Below are 18,124 nucleotides of genomic sequence, written 5' to 3' on the forward strand. Positions count from 1 at the left end.
TCTTTAACATCCATGTACCCTTATTACCTTAATTAAAAGTATTACTGACCAGCCTTTTTATTGTACCAAGACTATTTTGGTTCTGTACTTTTATTAATTATTTTTGTAATTAATAAACTGCTACATCCTGGTACCTTTGCTGAAGGTCACATGGTGTGATTGTCGCTGGACCATTGTAGTCAGTTTGAACTACCACACATGAAGCAATTAGGGATGAGGTGTTTGAGCAGTGTTTCATCTATAGCGTTTCTCTTAAATAGCTGCATATTCCAAATTGAAGGGGAGGGGGGCTGTCATACAATTGCTAGTGCTAAATAAGAGGTAAGAAAATGAAAAATAAATAATAAAATAAACCTTGGTTAGCACCAATCCTTTAAGAACTGGTCAAACATTGAAAATGGAAATTGTGGTTAAAATCAGTCCAAATTTCAATTTATTACCTGGTGCATAGCAATACTTTTGAAGTCTAAATGTTTATTTTCAGAGAAAAGTAAATCTATCAGCACTTGCATGTAAAAATGACCACAGAAACATTTCTACGTATAACAATCTTTATTTTTTTCACCAGCCCCGATCCCGCCCAAGTTAAACAATGCTAATGTTTTTTTTTTTTTTTTTTTTTTCACGCTATGAAAATAAGTTTAAAAAAATCTTTTGTTTTTCCTTTTAACCAAGTTAACTTTTAAGGTTATATGAAAGTCTAAATTACGCTGTTTTGATACTATTTAAATACATTACCAAATAAATCAATGTTATTAACATTATTAGGCAGAAATTTTGCTTCACAAAAAAAAACAAAAAACTCACACATTCATACATCATCGTTCCAGGATTAAGTTTGTCTCATTCTCTGAAAACATTTCATCGTCTCTCTCACCAACCTTCAGCTCATTCTCACCATAAGCATTATATACCATTTCAAACAAAAAGAATACAAAACTTCCCTTTTCTCCCAGATGCTGTCTGTTCAGTTCATTTATTTTTTGGTAAGTAATGAAACAAACACTTCCTTTGCTAAAGCTAAAAGATTATAGACATTTCAGTTTAAGGTTCAGGAAGCACGTCTTTCTAATCAATCTTCAACATTTCCTAATGTGCCATTATTAATATCTATGTTATTTTACCTTAAACTAATTCAACAACCTGACTTACTACTTCAGGTATTTCACTGATATCTTCGGGGGCTTGCATTTTTTCCATCAGGTTTAAATTATTTTATAATTCGCAACCATTTTGCTCTTTGGTGGATTGTTCTTCACTCTTCTCACTGTTTACATGTTCCTCAGGCTTTGATTTGGGAGAAATATCCCCAGATTGCCCCTTTGCAGGAGTATTATTTGGACCAGTGCTTTCCTTTTTGATGGCATCCTCTGATTTCGGGGAAGGTAGATTTTGTTTACCAGATTAATTTTCATTGCTTTCAGAAACTCCATCTGCAGGCTTATCACTCTTATCAGCCTCACTTGCACACATTTCTGTTTCATCTTCTAAGAATTCATTAGTTGAATGAGATTCTGAAATAATTATTTTTGGTACAGTCTCAATTTTCAGAATTTGCTGAGTGTTTTCGCTTGTTAAAGCCTTGTCATCTGTGGGCACTGTTGTATCTTTTTCTGGCTCTGAATGAGTAATCACCTCTTTGTTATTTTCCTCACCTTGGGTTAAACGTTTGTCTTTTTTCCTTGCAGTGGTTTGGGAGTTCAAAGTTTCTTCTGCCTGGGATTCAACACCGGTATGAGCAGTAATGTTAGGGGATTAAGTGGATAGTTATTGGTCTTTGTTACAAGTGCTCTCTACTTTTTCACCAGATCTTTCTTTGATTTCAGTATTTTCTGGCTGCTGCTTGAGGATTTCATCTGAAGGTACTGCCTCTGATGGTGGTGGAGAAGGAAAGGTTAAAAGGACACTTTCCTGACCGCAGCTTTCACTGGTTTGGGTGAAGGAACCTCAGATTTCACTGGTTTGGGTGCAGAAACCTCAGATTTCACTGGTTTGGATGCAGGCACCTCAGATTTCACTGGGGCAGGCACAGCCACCTCAGCTTTCACTGGTTTGGGTGCAGGATTCTCAGATTTCACTGGGGCAGGAACCTCAGATTTCACTGGGTCAGGCACAGGGACCTCAGCTTTCACTGGTTTGGGTGCAGGAACCTCAGATTTCACTGGTTTGGGTGCAGGAAGCTCAGCTTTCACTGGGGCAGGCACAGGCACCTCAGATTTCACTGGGGCAGGCACAGCCACCTCAGCTTTCACTGGATTGGGAGCAGGATTCTCAGATTTCACTGGGGCAGGAACCTCAGATTTCACTGGGTCAGGCACAGGGACCTCAGCTTTCACTGGTTTGGGTGCAGGAACCTCAGATTCCACTGGGACAGGCATAGGCACCTTAGCTTTCACTGGTTTCGGTGCAGGATCCTCAGATTTCACTGGGGCAGGCACAGGCACCTCAGCTTTCACTGGTTTCGGTGCAGGAACCTCAGATTTCACTGGGTCAGGCACAGGCACCTCAGCTTGCACTGGTTTGGGTGCAGGAACCTCAGATTTCACTGGTTTGGGTGCAGGAACCTCAGCTTTCACTGGTTTGGGTGCAGGAACATCAGCTTTCACTGGTTTGGGTGCAGGAACCTCAGATTTCACTGGGTCAGGCACAGGCACCTCAGCTTTCACTGGTTTCAGTGCAGGATCCTCAGCTTTCACTGGTTTGGATGCAGGAACCTCAGCTTTGACTGGGGTAAGTGCAAGATTCTCAGCTTTCACTGGTTTGGTTGCAGGATCCTCAGCTTTAACTGGTTTGGTTGCAGGATCCACAGCTTTAACTGGTTTGGTAGCAGGAACCTCAGCTTTCACTGGGGCAAGCACAGGCACCTCAGATTTCACTGGGGCAGGCACATCCACCTCAGGTTTCACTGGTTTGGGTGCAGGATCCTCAGCTTGCACTGGTTTGGGTGCAGGCACCTCAGGTTTCACTGGTTTCGGTGCAGGAACCTCAGATTTAACTGGTTTGGGTGTAGGGTCCTCAGCTTGCACTGGTTTGGGCGCAAGAACTTCAGCTTTCACTGGTTTGGGCGCAGGATCCTCAGATTTCACCGGGGCAGGCACAGCCACCTTAACTTTCACGGGTTTGGGTGCAGGATCCTCAGCTTGCACTGGCTTGGGGGCAGGCACCTCAGCTTTCACTGGTATGGGTGCAGGAACCTCAGATTTCACTGGGGCAGGCACAGGCACCTCAGCTTTCACTGGTTTGGGTGCAGGGACCTCAGCTTTCACTGGTATGAGTGCAGGAACCTCAGATTTCACTGGTTTGGGTGCAGGAACCTCAGATTTCACTGGGTCAGGCACAGCCACCTCAGGTTTCACTGGTTTGGGTGCAGGATCCTCAGCTTGCACTGGTTTGGGTGCAGGCACCTCAGGTTTCACTGGTTTCGGTGCAGGAACCTCAGATTTAACTGGTTTGGGTGTAGGGTCCTCAGCTTGCACTGGTTTGGGCGCAGGAACTTCAGCTTTCACTGGTTTGGATGCAGGATCCTCAGATTTCACCGGGGCAGGCACAGCCACCTCAGCTTTCACTGGTTTGGGTGCAGGGACCTCAGCTTTCACTGGTATGAGTGCAGGAACCTCAGATTTCACTGGTTTGGGTGCAGGAACCTCAGATTTCACTGGTTTGGTAGCAGGAACCTCAGCTTTCACTGGAGCAGGCACAGGCACCTCAGATTTCACTGGGGCAGGCACATCCACCTCAGGTTTCACTGGTTTGGGTGCAGGATTCTCAGATTTCACTGGGGCAGGCACAGGCACCTCAGCTTTTACTGGTTTGGGTGAAGGAACCTCAGATTCCACTGGGACAGGCATAGGCACCTTAGCTTTCACTGGTTTCGGTGCAGGATCCTCAGATTTCACTGGGGCAGGCACAGGCACCTCAGCTTTCACTGGTTTCGGTGCAGGAACCTCAGATTTCACTGGGTCAGGCACAGGCACCTCAGCTTGCACTGGTTTGGGTGCAGGAACCTCAGATTTCACTGGTTTGGGTGCAGGAACCTCAGCTTTCACTGGTTTGGGTGCAGGAACATCAGCTTTCACTGGTTTGGGTGCAGGAACCTCAGATTTCACTGGGTCAGGCACAGGCACCTCAGCTTTCACTGGTTTCAGTGCAGGATCCTCAGCTTTCACTGGTTTGGATGCAGGAACCTCAGCTTTGACTGGGGTAAGTGCAAGATTCTCAGCTTTCACTGGTTTGGTTGCAGGATCCTCAGCTTTAACTGGTTTGGTTGCAGGATCCACAGCTTTAACTGGTTTGGTAGCAGGAACCTCAGCTTTCACTGGGGCAAGCACAGGCACCTCAGATTTCACTGGGGCAGGCACATCCACCTCAGGTTTCACTGGTTTGGGTGCAGGATCCTCAGCTTGCACTGGTTTGGGTGCAGGCACCTCAGGTTTCACTGGTTTCGGTGCAGGAACCTCAGATTTAACTGGTTTGGGTGTAGGGTCCTCAGCTTGCACTGGTTTGGGCGCAGGAACTTCAGCTTTCACTGGTTTGGGCGCAGGATCCTCAGATTTCACCGGGGCAGGCACAGCCACCTTAACTTTCACGGGTTTGGGTGCAGGATCCTCAGCTTGCACTGGCTTGGGGGCAGGCACCTCAGCTTTCACTGGTATGGGTGCAGGAACCTCAGATTTCACTGGGGCAGGCACAGGCACCTCAGCTTTCACTGGTTTGGGTGCAGGGACCTCAGCTTTCACTGGTATGAGTGCAGGAACCTCAGATTTCACTGGTTTGGGTGCAGGAACCTCAGATTTCACTGGGTCAGGCACAGCCACCTCAGCTTTCACTGGTTTGGGTGCAAGATCCTCAGCTTGCACTGCTTTGGGTGCAAGATCCTCAGCTTTCACTGGTTTGGGTGTAGGAACCTCAGATTTCACTGGTTTGGATGCAGGAACCTCAGATTTCACTGGGGCAAGCACAGGCACCTCAGCTTTCACTGCTTTGGGTGCAAGATCCTCAGCTTTCACTGGTTTGGGTGTAGGAACCTCAGATTTCACTGGTTTGGATGCAGGAACCTCAGATTTCACTGGGGCAAGCACAGGCACCTCAGCTTTCACTGGTTTCGGTGCAGGATCCTCAGCTTTCACTGGTTTGGATGCAGGAACCTCAGCTTTAACTGGTTTGGTTGCAGGATCCTCAGCTGTAACTGGTTTGGTAACAGGAACCTCAGCTTTCACTGGGGCAGGCACAGGCACCTCAGATTTCACTGGGGCAGGCACATCCACCTCAGGTTTCACTGGTTTGGGTGCAGGATTCTCAGATTTCACTGGGGCAGGCACAGGCACCTCAGCTTTCACTGGTTTGGGTGCAGGATCCTCAGATTTCACTGGAGAAGGCACAGGCACCTCAGCTTGCACTGGTTTGGGTGCAGGAACGTCAGATTTCACTGGTTTCGGTGCAGGAACCTCAGATTTCACTGGTTTGGGTGCAAGATCCTCAGCTTTCACTACTTTGGGTGCAGGGACCTCAGCTTTCACTGGTTTGGGTGTAGGAACCTCAGATTTCACTGGTTTGGATGCAGGAACCTCAGCTTTAACTGGTTTGGTTGCAGGATCCTCAGCTTTAACTGGTTTGGTTGCAGAATCCTCAGCTTTAACTGGTTTGGTAGCAGGAACCTCAGCTTTCACTGGAACAGGCACAGGCACCTCAGATTTCACTGGGGCAGGCACATCCACCTCAGCTTTCACTGGTTTGGGTGTAGGAACATCAGATTTCACTGGGGCAGGAACCTCAGATTTCACTGGGTCAGGCACAGGCACCTCAGCTTTCACGGGTTTGGGTGCAGGATCCTCAGCTTGCACTGGCTTGGGGGCAGGCACCTCAGCTTTCACTGGTATGGGTGCAAGAACCTCAGATTTCACTGGGGCAGGCACAGGCACCTCAGCTTTCACTGGTTTGTGTGCAGGGACCTCAGCTTTCACTGGTATGAGTGCAGGAACCTCAGATTTCACTGGTTTGGGTGCAGGAACCTCAGATTTCACTGGGTCAGGCACAGCCACCTCAGGTTTCACTGGTTTGGGTGCAGGATCCTCAGCTTGCACTGGTTTGGGTGCAGGCACCTCAGGTTTCACTGGTTTCGGTGCAGGAACCTCAGATTTAACTGGTTTGGGTGTAGGGTCCTCAGCTTGCACTGGTTTGGGCGCAGGAACTTCAGCTTTCACTGGTTTGGGTGCAGGATCCTCAGATTTCACCGGGGCAGGCACAGCCACCTTAACTTTCACGGGTTTGGGTGCAGGATCCTCAGCTTGCACTGGCTTGGGGGCAGGCACCTCAGCTTTCACTGGTATGGGTGCAGGAACCTCAGATTTCACTGGGGCAGGCACAGGCACCTCAGCTTTCACTGGTTTGGGTGCAGGGACCTCAGCTTTCACTGGTATGAGTGCAGGAACCTCAGATTTCACTGGTTTGGGTGCAGGAACCTCAGATTTCACTGGTTTGGTAGCAGGAACCTCAGCTTTCACTGGAGCAGGCACAGGCACCTCAGATTTCACTGGGGCAGGCACATCCACCTCAGGTTTCACTGGTTTGGGTGCAGGATTCTCAGATTTCACTGGGGCAGGCACAGGCACCTCAGCTTTTACTGGTTTGGGTGAAGGAACCTCAGATTTCACTGGGGCAGGCACAGGCACCTCAGCTTTCACTGGTTTGGGTGCAGGATCCTCAGCTTGCACTGGCTTGGGGGCAGGCACCTCAGCTTTCACTGGTTTGGGTGCAGGAACCTCAGATTTCACTGGGGCAGGCACAGCCACCTCAGTTTTCACTGGTCTGGGTGTAGGGTCCTCAGCTTGCACTGGTTTGGGTGCAGGATCCTCAGCTTTAACTGGTTTGGTTGCAGGATCCTCAGATTTCACTGGTTTGGGTGCAGGCACCTCAGATTTCACTGGGGCAGGCAGAGCCACCTCAGCTTTCACTGGTTTGGGTGCAGGATTCTCAGATTTCACTGGGGCAGGCACAGGCACCTCAGCTTTCACTGGTTTGGGTGCAGGATCCTCAGATTTCACTGGAGAAGGCACAGGCACCTCAGCTTGCACTGGTTTGGGTGCAGGGACGTCAGATTTCACTGGTTTCGGTGCAGGAACCTCAGATTTCACTGGTTTGGGTGCAAGATCCTCAGCTTTCACTGCTTTGGGTGCAGGGACCTCAGCTTTCACTGGTTTGGGTGTAGGAACCTCAGATTTCACTGGTTTGGATGCAGGAACCTCAGCTTTAACTGGTTTGGTTGCAGGATCCTCAGCTTTCACTGGAACAGGCACAGGCACCTCAGATTTCACTGGGGCAGGCACATCCACCTCAGGTTTCACTGGTTTGGGTGCAGGATTCTCAGATTTCACTGGGGCAGGAACCTCAGATTTCACTGGGTCAGGCACAGGCACCTCAGCTTTCACGGGTTTGGGTGCAGGATCCTCAGCTTGCACTGGCTTGGGGGCAGGCACCTCAGCTTTCACTGGTATGGGTGCAGGAACCTCAGATTTCACTGGGGCAGGCACAGGCACCTCAGCTTTCACTGGTTTGTGTGCAGGGACCTCAGCTTTCACTGGTATGAGTGCAGGAACCTCAGATTTCACTGGTTTGGGTGCAGGAACCTCAGATTTCACTGGGTCAGGCACAGCCACCTCAGGTTTCACTGGTTTGGGTGCAGGATCCTCAGCTTGCACTGGTTTGGGTGCAGGCACCTCAGGTTTCACTGGTTTCGGTGCAGGAACCTCAGATTTAACTGGTTTGGGTGTAGGGTCCTCAGCTTGCACTGGTTTGGGCGCAGGAACTTCAGCTTTCACTGGTTTGGGCGCAGGATCCTCAGATTTCACCGGGGCAGGCACAGCCACCTTAACTTTCACGGGTTTGGGTGCAGGATCCTCAGCTTGCACTGGCTTGGGGGCAGGCACCTCAGCTTTCACTGGTATGGGTGCAGGAACCTCAGATTTCACTGGGGCAGGCACAGGCACCTCAGCTTTCACTGGTTTGGGTGCAGGGACCTCAGCTTTCACTGGTATGAGTGCAGGAACCTCAGATTTCACTGGTTTGGGTGCAGGAACCTCAGATTTCACTGGGTCAGGCACAGCCACCTCAGGTTTCACTGGTTTGGGTGCAGGATCCTCAGCTTGCACTGGTTTGGGTGCAGGCACCTCAGGTTTCACTGGTTTCGGTGCAGGAACCTCAGATTTAACTGGTTTGGGTGTAGGGTCCTCAGCTTGCACTGGTTTGGGCGCAGGAACTTCAGCTTTCACTGGTTTGGGTGCAGGATCCTCAGATTTCACCGGGGCAGGCACAGCCACCTCCCCTTTTACTGGTTTAGGTGCAAGATCCTCAGCTTGCACTGCTTTGGGTGCAGGGACCTCAGCTTTCACTGGTTTGGGTGTAGGAACCTCAGATTTCACTGGTTTGGATGCAGGAACCTCAGATTTCACTGGGTCAGGCACAGGCAGCTCAGCTTTCATTGGTTTCGGTGCAGGATCCTCAGCTTTCACTGGTTTGGATGCAGGAACCTCAGCTTTCACTGGTTTGGGTGTAGGAACCTCAGATTTCACTGGTTTGGATGCAGGAACCTCAGCTTCAACTGGTTTGGTTGCAGGATCCTCAGCTTTAACTGGTTTGGTTGCAGAATCCTCAGCTTTAACTGGTTTGGTAGCAGGAACCTCAGCTTTCACTGGAGCAGGCACAGGCACCTCAGATTTCACTGGGTCAGGCACAGGCACCTCAGCTTTCACTGGTTTGGGTGCAGGAACCTCAGATTTCACTGGGACGGGCAGAGGCACCTTAGCTTTCACTGGTTTGGGTGCAGGATCCTCAGATTTCACTGGGGCAGGCACAGGCACTTCAGCTTGCACTGGTTTGGGTGCAGGATCCTCAGCTTGCACTGGTTTGGGTGCAGGCACCTCAGTTTTCACTGGTATGGGTGCAGGAACCTCAGATTTCATTGGGGCAGGCACAGGCACCTCAGCTTGCACTGGTTTGGGTGCAGGAACGTCAGATTTCACTGGTTTCGGTACAGGAACCTCAGATTTCACTGGTTTGGGTGCAAGATCCTCAGCTTGCACTGCTTTGGGTGCAGGGACCTCAGCTTTCACTGGTTTGGGTGTAGGAACCTCAGATTTCACTGGTTTGGATGCAGGAACCTCAGATTTCACTGGGGCAGGCACAGGCAGCTCAGCTTTCACTGGTTTCGGTGCAGGATCCTCAGCTTTCATTGGTTTGGATGCAGGAACCTCAGCTTTGACTGGGGTAAGTGCAGGATTCTCAGCTTTCACTGGTTTGGTTGCAGGATCCTCAGCTTTAACTGGTTTGGGTGTAGGGTCCTCAGCTTGCACTGGTTTGGGCGCAGGAACTTCAGCTTTCACTGGTTTGGGTGCAGGATCCTCAGATTTCACCGGGGCAGGCACAGCCACCTCAGCTTTCACTGGTTTGGGTGCAAGATCCTCAGCTTTCACTGCTTTGGGTGCAGGGACCTCAGCTTTCACTGGTTTGGGTGTAGGAACCTCAGATTTCACTGGTTTGGATGCAGGAACCTCAGCTTTAATTGGTTTGGTTGCAGGATCCTCAGCTTTAACTGGTTTGGTTGCAGAATCCTCAGCTTTAACTGGTTTGGTAGCAGGAACCTCAGCTTTCACTGGAGCAGGCACAGGCACCTCAGATTTCACTGGGGCAGGCACATCCACCTCAGCTTTCACTGGTTTGGGTGTAGGAACATCAGATTTCACTGGTTTGGGTGCAGGAACCTCAGATTTCACTGGGTCAGGCACAGGCACCTCAGCTTTCACTGGTTTGGGTGTAGGCACCTCAGCTTGCACTGGTTTGGGTGCAGGAACGTCAGATTTCACTGGTTTCGGTGCAGGAACCTCAGATTTCACTGGTTTGGGTGCAAGATCCTCAGCTTGCACTGCTTTGGGTGCAGGGACCTCAGCTTTCACTGGTTTGGGTGTAGGAACCTCAGATTTCACTGGTTTGGATGCAGGAACCTCAGATTTCACTGGGTCAGGCACAGGCAGCTCAGCTTTCACTGGTTTCGGTGCAGGATCCTCAGCTTTCACTGGTTTGGATGCAGGAACCTCAGCTTTCACTGGGGTAAGTGCAGGATTCTCAGCTTTCACTGGTTTGGTTGCAGGATCCTCAGCTGTAACTGGTTTGGTAACAGGAACCTCAGCTTTCACTGGGGCAGGCACAGGCACCTCAGATTTCACTGGGGCAGTCACATCCACCTCAGGTTTCACTGGTTTGGGTGCAGGATTCTCAGATTTCACTGGGGCAGGAACCTCAGATTTCACTGGGTCAGGCACAGGCACCTCAGCTTTCACTGGTTTGGGTGAAGGAACCTCAGATTTCACTGGGGCAGGCACAGGCACCTTAACTTTCATGGGTTTGGGTGCAGGATCCTCAGCTTGCACTGGCTTGGGGGCAGGCACCTCAGCTTTCACTGGTTTGGGTGCAGGAACCTCAGATTTCACTGGGGCAGGTACAGCCACCTCAGTTTTCACTGGTTTGGGTGTAGGGTCTTCAGCTTGCACTGGTTTGGGTGCAGGATCCTCAACTTGGACTGGTTTGGGTGCAGGAACCTCAGATTTCACTGGTTTGGGTGCAGGAACCTCAGATTTCACTGGGGCAGGCACAGGCACCTCAGATTTCACTGGGGCAGGCACAGCAACCTCAGGTTTCACTGGTTTGGGTGCAGGATTCTCAGATTTCACTGGGGCAGGAACCTCAGATTTCACTGGGTCAGGCACAGGCACCTCAGCTTTCACTGGTTTAGGTGCAGGAACCTCAGATTTCACTGGGGCAGGCACAGGCACCCCAGCTTTCATTGGTTTGGGTACAGGATCCTCTGCTTTCACTGCTTTGGGTGCAGGAACTTCAGCTTTCACTGGTTTGGGTGCAGCAACCTCAGATTTCACTGGTTTGGGTGCAGGAACCTCAGATTTCACTTGTTTGGGTGCAGAAACCTCAGATTTCACTGGTTTGGGTGCAGGAACCTCAGATTTCACTGGGGCAGGCATAGGTACCTCAGCTTTCATTCGTTTGGGTGCAGGATCCTCAGATTTCACTGGTTTGGGTGCAGGAACCTCAGATTTCACTGGGGCAGGCACAGGCACCTCAGTCTGCGCCATTGCAGGCTCTGCAGAAGTATGACCTCTATCACTGGCTTTGTCTTTATTCTGGGACCCTGGTGCCTCATTATTTTGCATCTCTTCTTGGCTTTCCTTGCTGTTTTTTGGGTCACTGACGTTATACTCTTCCTCCTCCTTCCTGCTCAGCTGGCCTCCCATGAAGTTATCTGTAGGCATTAATTAAGAAACATAATAAGATTTATTTCTTGCAAGATTACTGTATATAGCCTTTACAGTCAGTTTTACGCTTCCAAGTCATTATTATATACAATATTATTATATACCAATTTATCACTGGGTGATGTGATTTAGGTTTGAGTTTAGAATATAAAAACATAAGGATTATGGGAATACATGTAGATTATAGAATACATCTCAAAATTGGACAGTAATAAACACATGTATTTCTATATTTTCATTTATAACTGTAGGGGAGACCGGCGACAGTTGTAACCCTGGACGGTTGTAACACCTTGAATTTCTCCAATCAACATCAATCACTGGGCACATGCTCAGTTCAAGTCTCTGTCTGCCTGTGGAAGAGGAGCAGTCTGTGCCAAAGCCCTGAGATTTTATCTACAAAAATCATTTTTTGACCTAGTAGAGTAAATTTTTCCCCAATTTTCTTCTTGTGATATATCCCTGTGTTATCCAGTTTATGGATCCAGGCTTTTAGCATTCTCGTCCCTGATCTCTGTACTTATAATTGAAACAATTGATTGCTCTTAGTTTTGTTGTTTCTGGCTGGAACATGATGTTTAATCATGGCTCCCTGGGAGGGGCCAGTTGTAACACGTGTTACAATTGACCCCATACAACATTAGCTGAACTATATTTGGGCACATGAGTCTTGCACAATTGTGACTCAGTGACATATTCTTGCTTGATAAGACCTATAATTGTAGGCATGTTAAAAAGTTTTAAAAGTAGGACAACAAAAAATAAAATTGCCTTATGTGAACATTTTTATTTTTCAATAAACATACTTAAATAAAAACAAACACATTTGCTTCATGTGAAAATTGATCTTATTCAATAAAACATTCAATTCTTGAGTTAAATGAAAGGTGTTGTTATGGATAGAAAGGTAAAAAATGTTACGACTGTCCCTGGTGTCCCCTCTATAATGTACGCTTGGAAAGGGAACCAAATTGATGTATCCATTCGTCCATTTGGCCTTTTTTTATCTTGTCTTTTCAAAATCTTTTTAATTTATTTATTTCAAAATTCAAATAAAAATATGTATTTTCTGTATTAATCAAATAAAAAAATAGCCTCGAAGATTAGAAAATATTTTCACAATAAGACTGCAGCAGCAAGCTGTGTGGCTTCTCTAGTGGGAGCTGTCCTTAGTACTGTGCGCACTGTCGCGCAGTGTGTTCATCTTGCATTTCACTGAAAACGCCGATCTGTTTTAAGGACTGCAGAGCAACATCTTACATCTTTCGAAGAAACGGTGTCTTTATGTCCACCGTTGGCAATATGTTTTATTCAGTTGTACGCCACAAATTAATTCCAATTAAGATTAGTCTCGAATTAGGCCTAATTAAATAAAATCAATCTGCGCAAATTTAAATAACACTTATCTTGTATAAACGTGAAATTAATAACATTATTTGAGAGTAATAGATTTTGGATCTGCAAGTTCCATCACGTTGTAATCGTTGAAACACTATCACTAAAACAGACACCCGTCATTTACGAAGATTAAAGCCCACGAATGGTCTTTAAAGTTTGGCTAATGGCCGTCCTCTTTTGGGCCCAGGTTTAAATTCACAATCTGCTTGTTCTTTAAATGGGATGTGCAATAGCCTGTCAGTCTGTGAGCTTTTTAAGACTACCTTGTAAATTCTACATTCTTGGTATAACCGTAAGCAAATTATTATTCATATAAATTTAGTCGTTGCCAATTATTTTTATTATTTTCTCCCCAATTGGGAAATGGCCAATTATTTTTAGGCTCAGCTCACCGCTACTACCCCTGTGCTGACTCGGGAGGGCGAAGACGAACACACGCTGTCCTCCGAAGCGTGTGCAGTCAATCGACCGCTTTTTTCACACTGCGGACTGACCATGCAGCCACCCAAGAGCTACAGCGTCTGAGGACAACGAAGCTCTCGGGCAGCTTACAGGCAAGCCCGCAGGCGCCCGGCCAGAGTACAGGGAGTCACTGGTGCGCGGTGAGCCGAGGACACCCTGGCCGACCTAACCCACCCTCCGTCCCCCGGGCGGCGCCTGGCCAATTGAGCGCCGCTCCCTGGAACCTTTACTGGATGCGCCACTCGGGAGCCCCCTAAGAAACATTCCTTTTGTTGAGGATCACAAAGAAGAGAACCAGCCGATTTACTAAGAAAGCATCATTCGGAATTTTGATGCAAGATGTTGTGTATCTCAAATGTCTTCATAATTAAATTATTACTCTCGCTTACTGCAAGCATTACAGTGCTGTTCACAGCTGTCTATTTCAAAACACCCTCTTTAACAACCGGTGTGTTGCAATTGCTTAACTATGTTTTATCTGGCATAATTGGGTAATTAATTAATTAATTGTGTAGTTATTAACCCAAATCAATTTAGATTATTGTACTACAAACACAATTTCCTTCAGGCCACATACCATAAATCAAGAAAAACGGGCAGTCTTGCAGCGTTCTATATTTAAAGTCAGGGCACTTTCTCACAGTAAAAAATAAATAATTCAAATTTAAAACTCCCAAATCTAGCGAATATTTCGATTTTTGTTAAAAAAAAAAAAGTTTCATCCAAGTTGAAAATTAAAGAACAACTAAAACTAACTAATTAAATTAAATCGTAGCAAAGGAGCAGGTAAAATAATAAATACTGTGGGTTGCTGTTGCCCGGTGTATAAATGCTGATCAGAGAAATGTGACCGGCCCTTAACTAAAAACGAAGTGCACATGGATGGACAGAATAAAGGAGGGTTGAGGCAACCCCAAGTACTGCTCTTTCTTTCAGCTAAAACAGCAAGCAATACAGAATAAAATATTTTAAAAGATATGCTCTCCTTGGAGGTATGTCATTATATATATATATATATATATATATATATATATATATATATATATATATATATATATATATATATAAACTGCAGTGTACAATATAGAAGGCATATGAAATATAATGTTTTTTAAAAATTGTACAAAATAAGTTTAAAAGATTAAAAAATATTTTATTTTCAGGACGTTTCGGGGAAGTCCTTCAGCTGTTTAAAATATATATATATATATATATAAAGTTTTAAATTATATACACACCTGCTTTGTTGGTTGGATGGGATCTAAGCCCGGACAAAGTGAGGAGAAAGAGAGGCTTGATCTGTTCCACAGCAAATCCTAGCACAGACTGAGCTTGAGTTGGGAGTCGACTGACAGCTGCACCCAGTTCATTCACTCACTACCTGAGGTACAATCTGGGACCGTGAGGATTTTGGTAAAACTTCCCCTCCTTTTTGCTTACTGTTTCCTAGACATCTGTCGTTATCAAAATCTCTTCCTAGCTCTCTCTCCCCCTCTCTCGGTGCATATTGCTTTAGATTAAATGGGCATTATTCTGCTGGAGAAGAACGACCCTCGTTTTTGAATTATTTTTCTTAACCAATCGTCATAGCAACTGTTTTACTTGTTTTCAATCCCAAGAGTCTTTTGCATAATCGGTAGTTCGAGACCAACCCCTGTAGCAATATGAAACACACTACTCTACCTCATAATATATATATATATATATATATATATATATATATATATATATATATATATATATATATATATATATATATATATTATACTGTATATCAGTAACTAGAAATGCTTAAATTTGTTTTGTAAAATGAAGGGTTGTTAATGATTTATTTATACATGATTTTGTCTCCCAACTTCACTGTCAATATACAGAAGATACAGAAGATGACCTAAAATTACTTACACAGTTCTTTACCAATCATGGCAAACAGAAATATCTCACATAGGGTATGGTTTTGACAAGTACACTGAACTGCAGTGTCTCTGAATCAAGTTACAGCAAAAATAAAATTCCTGTCTCTAAACTACATGTTCTCCATCCTTTATTCTTTATCCTTGGAGGGATATTACATTCTAATCCTGTGATTAAACATGTTTAATCCTAATGTTTAATCCTGTGATTAAACATTAATTTGACATTGAACTATAGTTTTTAAAAATGAATTGCTTTATCCATTAAAACCAATACTACATGCTACATATAAATTGGTCTGGCATAAGAAAATTGTGGAAGCACTTAGAAGGGTGTATTGGGGCATTTGACAATCCATACAGAAACCTGCAGTTTCCCCAAACACCTGTACCCTCTACTGAGAGATGAAAATGACATGTAACCTTTTCTAATATTCACCAGGAACACTGTTATAATAATAATAATAATAATAATAATAATAATAATAAGCAGAAAATAACCTTTCCTTAAGGTGGTTATGTATTAATGTATATCAGTGGGGTTTTTAATTAGGTAATAGTGACACCTGGTGACTGAGTAACTTAATTGCACTCTTAAAAAAAAATGTAGGGAAAGTTAAATCTGTTTTCTCTGTTGTGCCTTAGGATACAGAATCCATATACATTCTAGAATGTCAATAAGCACCTGTTGTATATGTTTCTAGGCCACTTACGGAATGAAAATGCTTTTATCTTATTTTTTTTTTAATTTACTCCACAGTGTAATTTGCACAATTATAACACGGATAGTACTCCAATTTGACTGAAGGCATACAGTCCATTCCTCTAAATATGGACACATGTCAGCTGTCCACAATAAACAAATAACTGATGTATTGCTCAATCTGAAACACAGCATGAGACACAGAGCATCCTTTCTTTTGATTTCTCTCTGTCATAAACACACACAGACATACACAAACAAACACACTGCAATCATAACTCACAACAGGGTAGTCAGAATTGTAGCACAGAACTCAACATGCTGTCTATGATTTATGTGTAATCTAAAAACATCAAGAAAGGTATTACAACTCATTCGTACAGGATGTTTATAAATTACAGTACAGTCTACCTACATGGGACATGCTAATCTGAACAGTTTACTTTTTTCTTTTTGTCAAAGCAGGTGAATTATTGAGCATCACATTACACATAAAGGGACATAAAAACTGCTGGTGTGTATGAGAAGCAGATTTACCACATAAAACAATTCATGGGCCCACATTACGCATTTCATTAACAATGTAACATTTAGAACAACATTTGGTCCTTTTACTTTTCAAGATCCACATAAATGCCTGAATGAAGGTGAGATCCCTGCAGTACTTGACTGCCATGAGATTGCAATGCCAGCACACCCCATTTTTCCTCAGGTTCAGTTCACGGCAGTCAAACCACAGGTAATGAAAACTTGAAATCCTAAAGCTCAGACAGCGACTTGCTTTATGGGCTAAGCAAGGGCAAGAGATATGACCTGCTTGAGCCTTGGACCACAAAGCTTTAGCCCTAGAAAGCAGTAGACACAGAAGCACTGTACCTGGAACTGAATGTAGCCACATAGAGGGGTAAATATAGGTGTGATGTCTGCTGGACCACATGAAATAAGATGCAGTTACTGCACCCCCTGCATGTTTCAACAAATAGTGAGTCAATTGAGTAAAGCACTTTGAGATATGGAAGCTTAGGTTTCAGGGACACGTGCCTGAGTCAGGGTTTTGTCACTTTAAGGGCTCAAGGGATTCTTGGTTTTCTACCTTAAGTCTGCAGCCGTGGCAACCCACGGCCAAATGTAAGACCCTCCTGGGCTCAGAACAAAGGACACTTCTGCTGCTCATGTCTCTGGATCAAGACAGCAGCATGTGGTACAAGTAATGCGCACATGGTGAATTGTAAGTGCCTAAAAGTGTGGTTTTGATTCCCTCGGTCATTTTTTGGGCTGTTTTGCTTGGCTTTTCCAGGAGACTTCCTACGAAGCTGCACATTAGTGCTGACTATGACACAGTTGAGACCATGTTATATTGCACATTTTATACTTCCCAACCCCCAACAACCAAAAGGCATTCATTTGGGGGATTACTACCAACCTTGGGTGGATTCAGTATAGTTTGAAATTTACCGCTGTATTGTTTTTTTCTTTCTTCTGAGCAGCATTTAAAAGCTCTTTTGTAGATGCATGGACACAAGATGCTTTACCACCTGTCCCAATCATCCCAGTTGTGAATATGTAGGTACTCTGTGAAACATAGGGAGGTTGAAGAGGGACAAGTGTGAAAGACTGGTCCTTGCTTTTTCAGCTCAGGGGTCAAACTCAGTTGTTATGCAGAAAGTTTGGGACTGTTAAATGATTTGCTCCTAATGTCACTCAGAGACGAAGGAAAGGTTATACTTTAAACTTGCTGTCCATATTGAATTAGGTGTTCCAGATGGTGTATTTTTAATCCGAACCAGTTTTTAAAGTCTTTATAATAACTTTTCATAAGGTAAAAACTGAAGCCTGGGTCTTGGAAATTACTCAATACATGCAACTGAAATCTGAGACTCTATCATATCACCAAATTATTTAATTTACATTGCTTAGTATTATTATTATTATTTATTTCTTAGCAGACGCACTTATCCAGGGCAACTTACAATTGTTACAACATATCACATTATTTTTTTACATACAATTACCCATTTATACAGTTGGGTTTTTACTGGAGCAATTTTTAGGTAAAGTACCTTGCTCAAGGGTACAACAGCAGTGTCCCCCACTGGGGATTGAACCCATGACCCTCCAGTCTGGAGTCCAGAGCCCTAACCACTACTCCACACTGCTGCCTGCTTAGTATTGTAAGTAAGTCAATAAAAACAAAAAATACAATAAAATTAACTGAAAAAAAGAACCCGAACATGAAAAAGTTACAGTAAAATTAATTTAAAAAACAAATATTAGTAGAGAAATAAAAAGAAAAAAACAACAACATTTTGTATAAAATGCTAGTCTAAAAAAGT

The 18,124-nt window shown here is 45.0% G+C and overlaps 1 protein-coding gene across 2 annotated transcripts; it reads right to left on the reverse strand.

The window, feature by feature from the left end:
* Positions 1-533: 533 nt before the first annotated feature.
* LOC117974077 (mucin-2-like) lies at positions 534-14,724 on the reverse strand. Of its 2 annotated transcripts, XM_058992695.1 has the most exons (3): positions 14,414-14,724; positions 5,235-11,302; positions 534-5,204 (listed from the first exon to the last, which is right to left on the reverse strand). In XM_058992695.1, the coding sequence occupies exons 2-3, from the start codon at positions 11,292-11,294 to the stop codon at positions 1,896-1,898; spliced, it is 9,369 nt and encodes a 3,122-aa protein (XP_058848678.1). In that variant the 5' UTR covers positions 11,295-11,302; positions 14,414-14,724; the 3' UTR covers positions 534-1,895. The 2 variants fall into 2 exon arrangements, with proteins under 2 accessions (XP_058848678.1, XP_058848677.1); XM_058992694.1 differs by having other exon boundaries at positions 534-11,302.
* Between the last annotated feature and the right edge of the window lie 3,400 nt (positions 14,725-18,124).

Source organism: Acipenser ruthenus, chromosome 19 (genome assembly GCF_902713425.1).
Source record: "Acipenser ruthenus chromosome 19, fAciRut3.2 maternal haplotype, whole genome shotgun sequence".
Lineage (NCBI taxonomy): Eukaryota > Metazoa > Chordata > Actinopteri > Acipenseriformes > Acipenseridae > Acipenser > Acipenser ruthenus.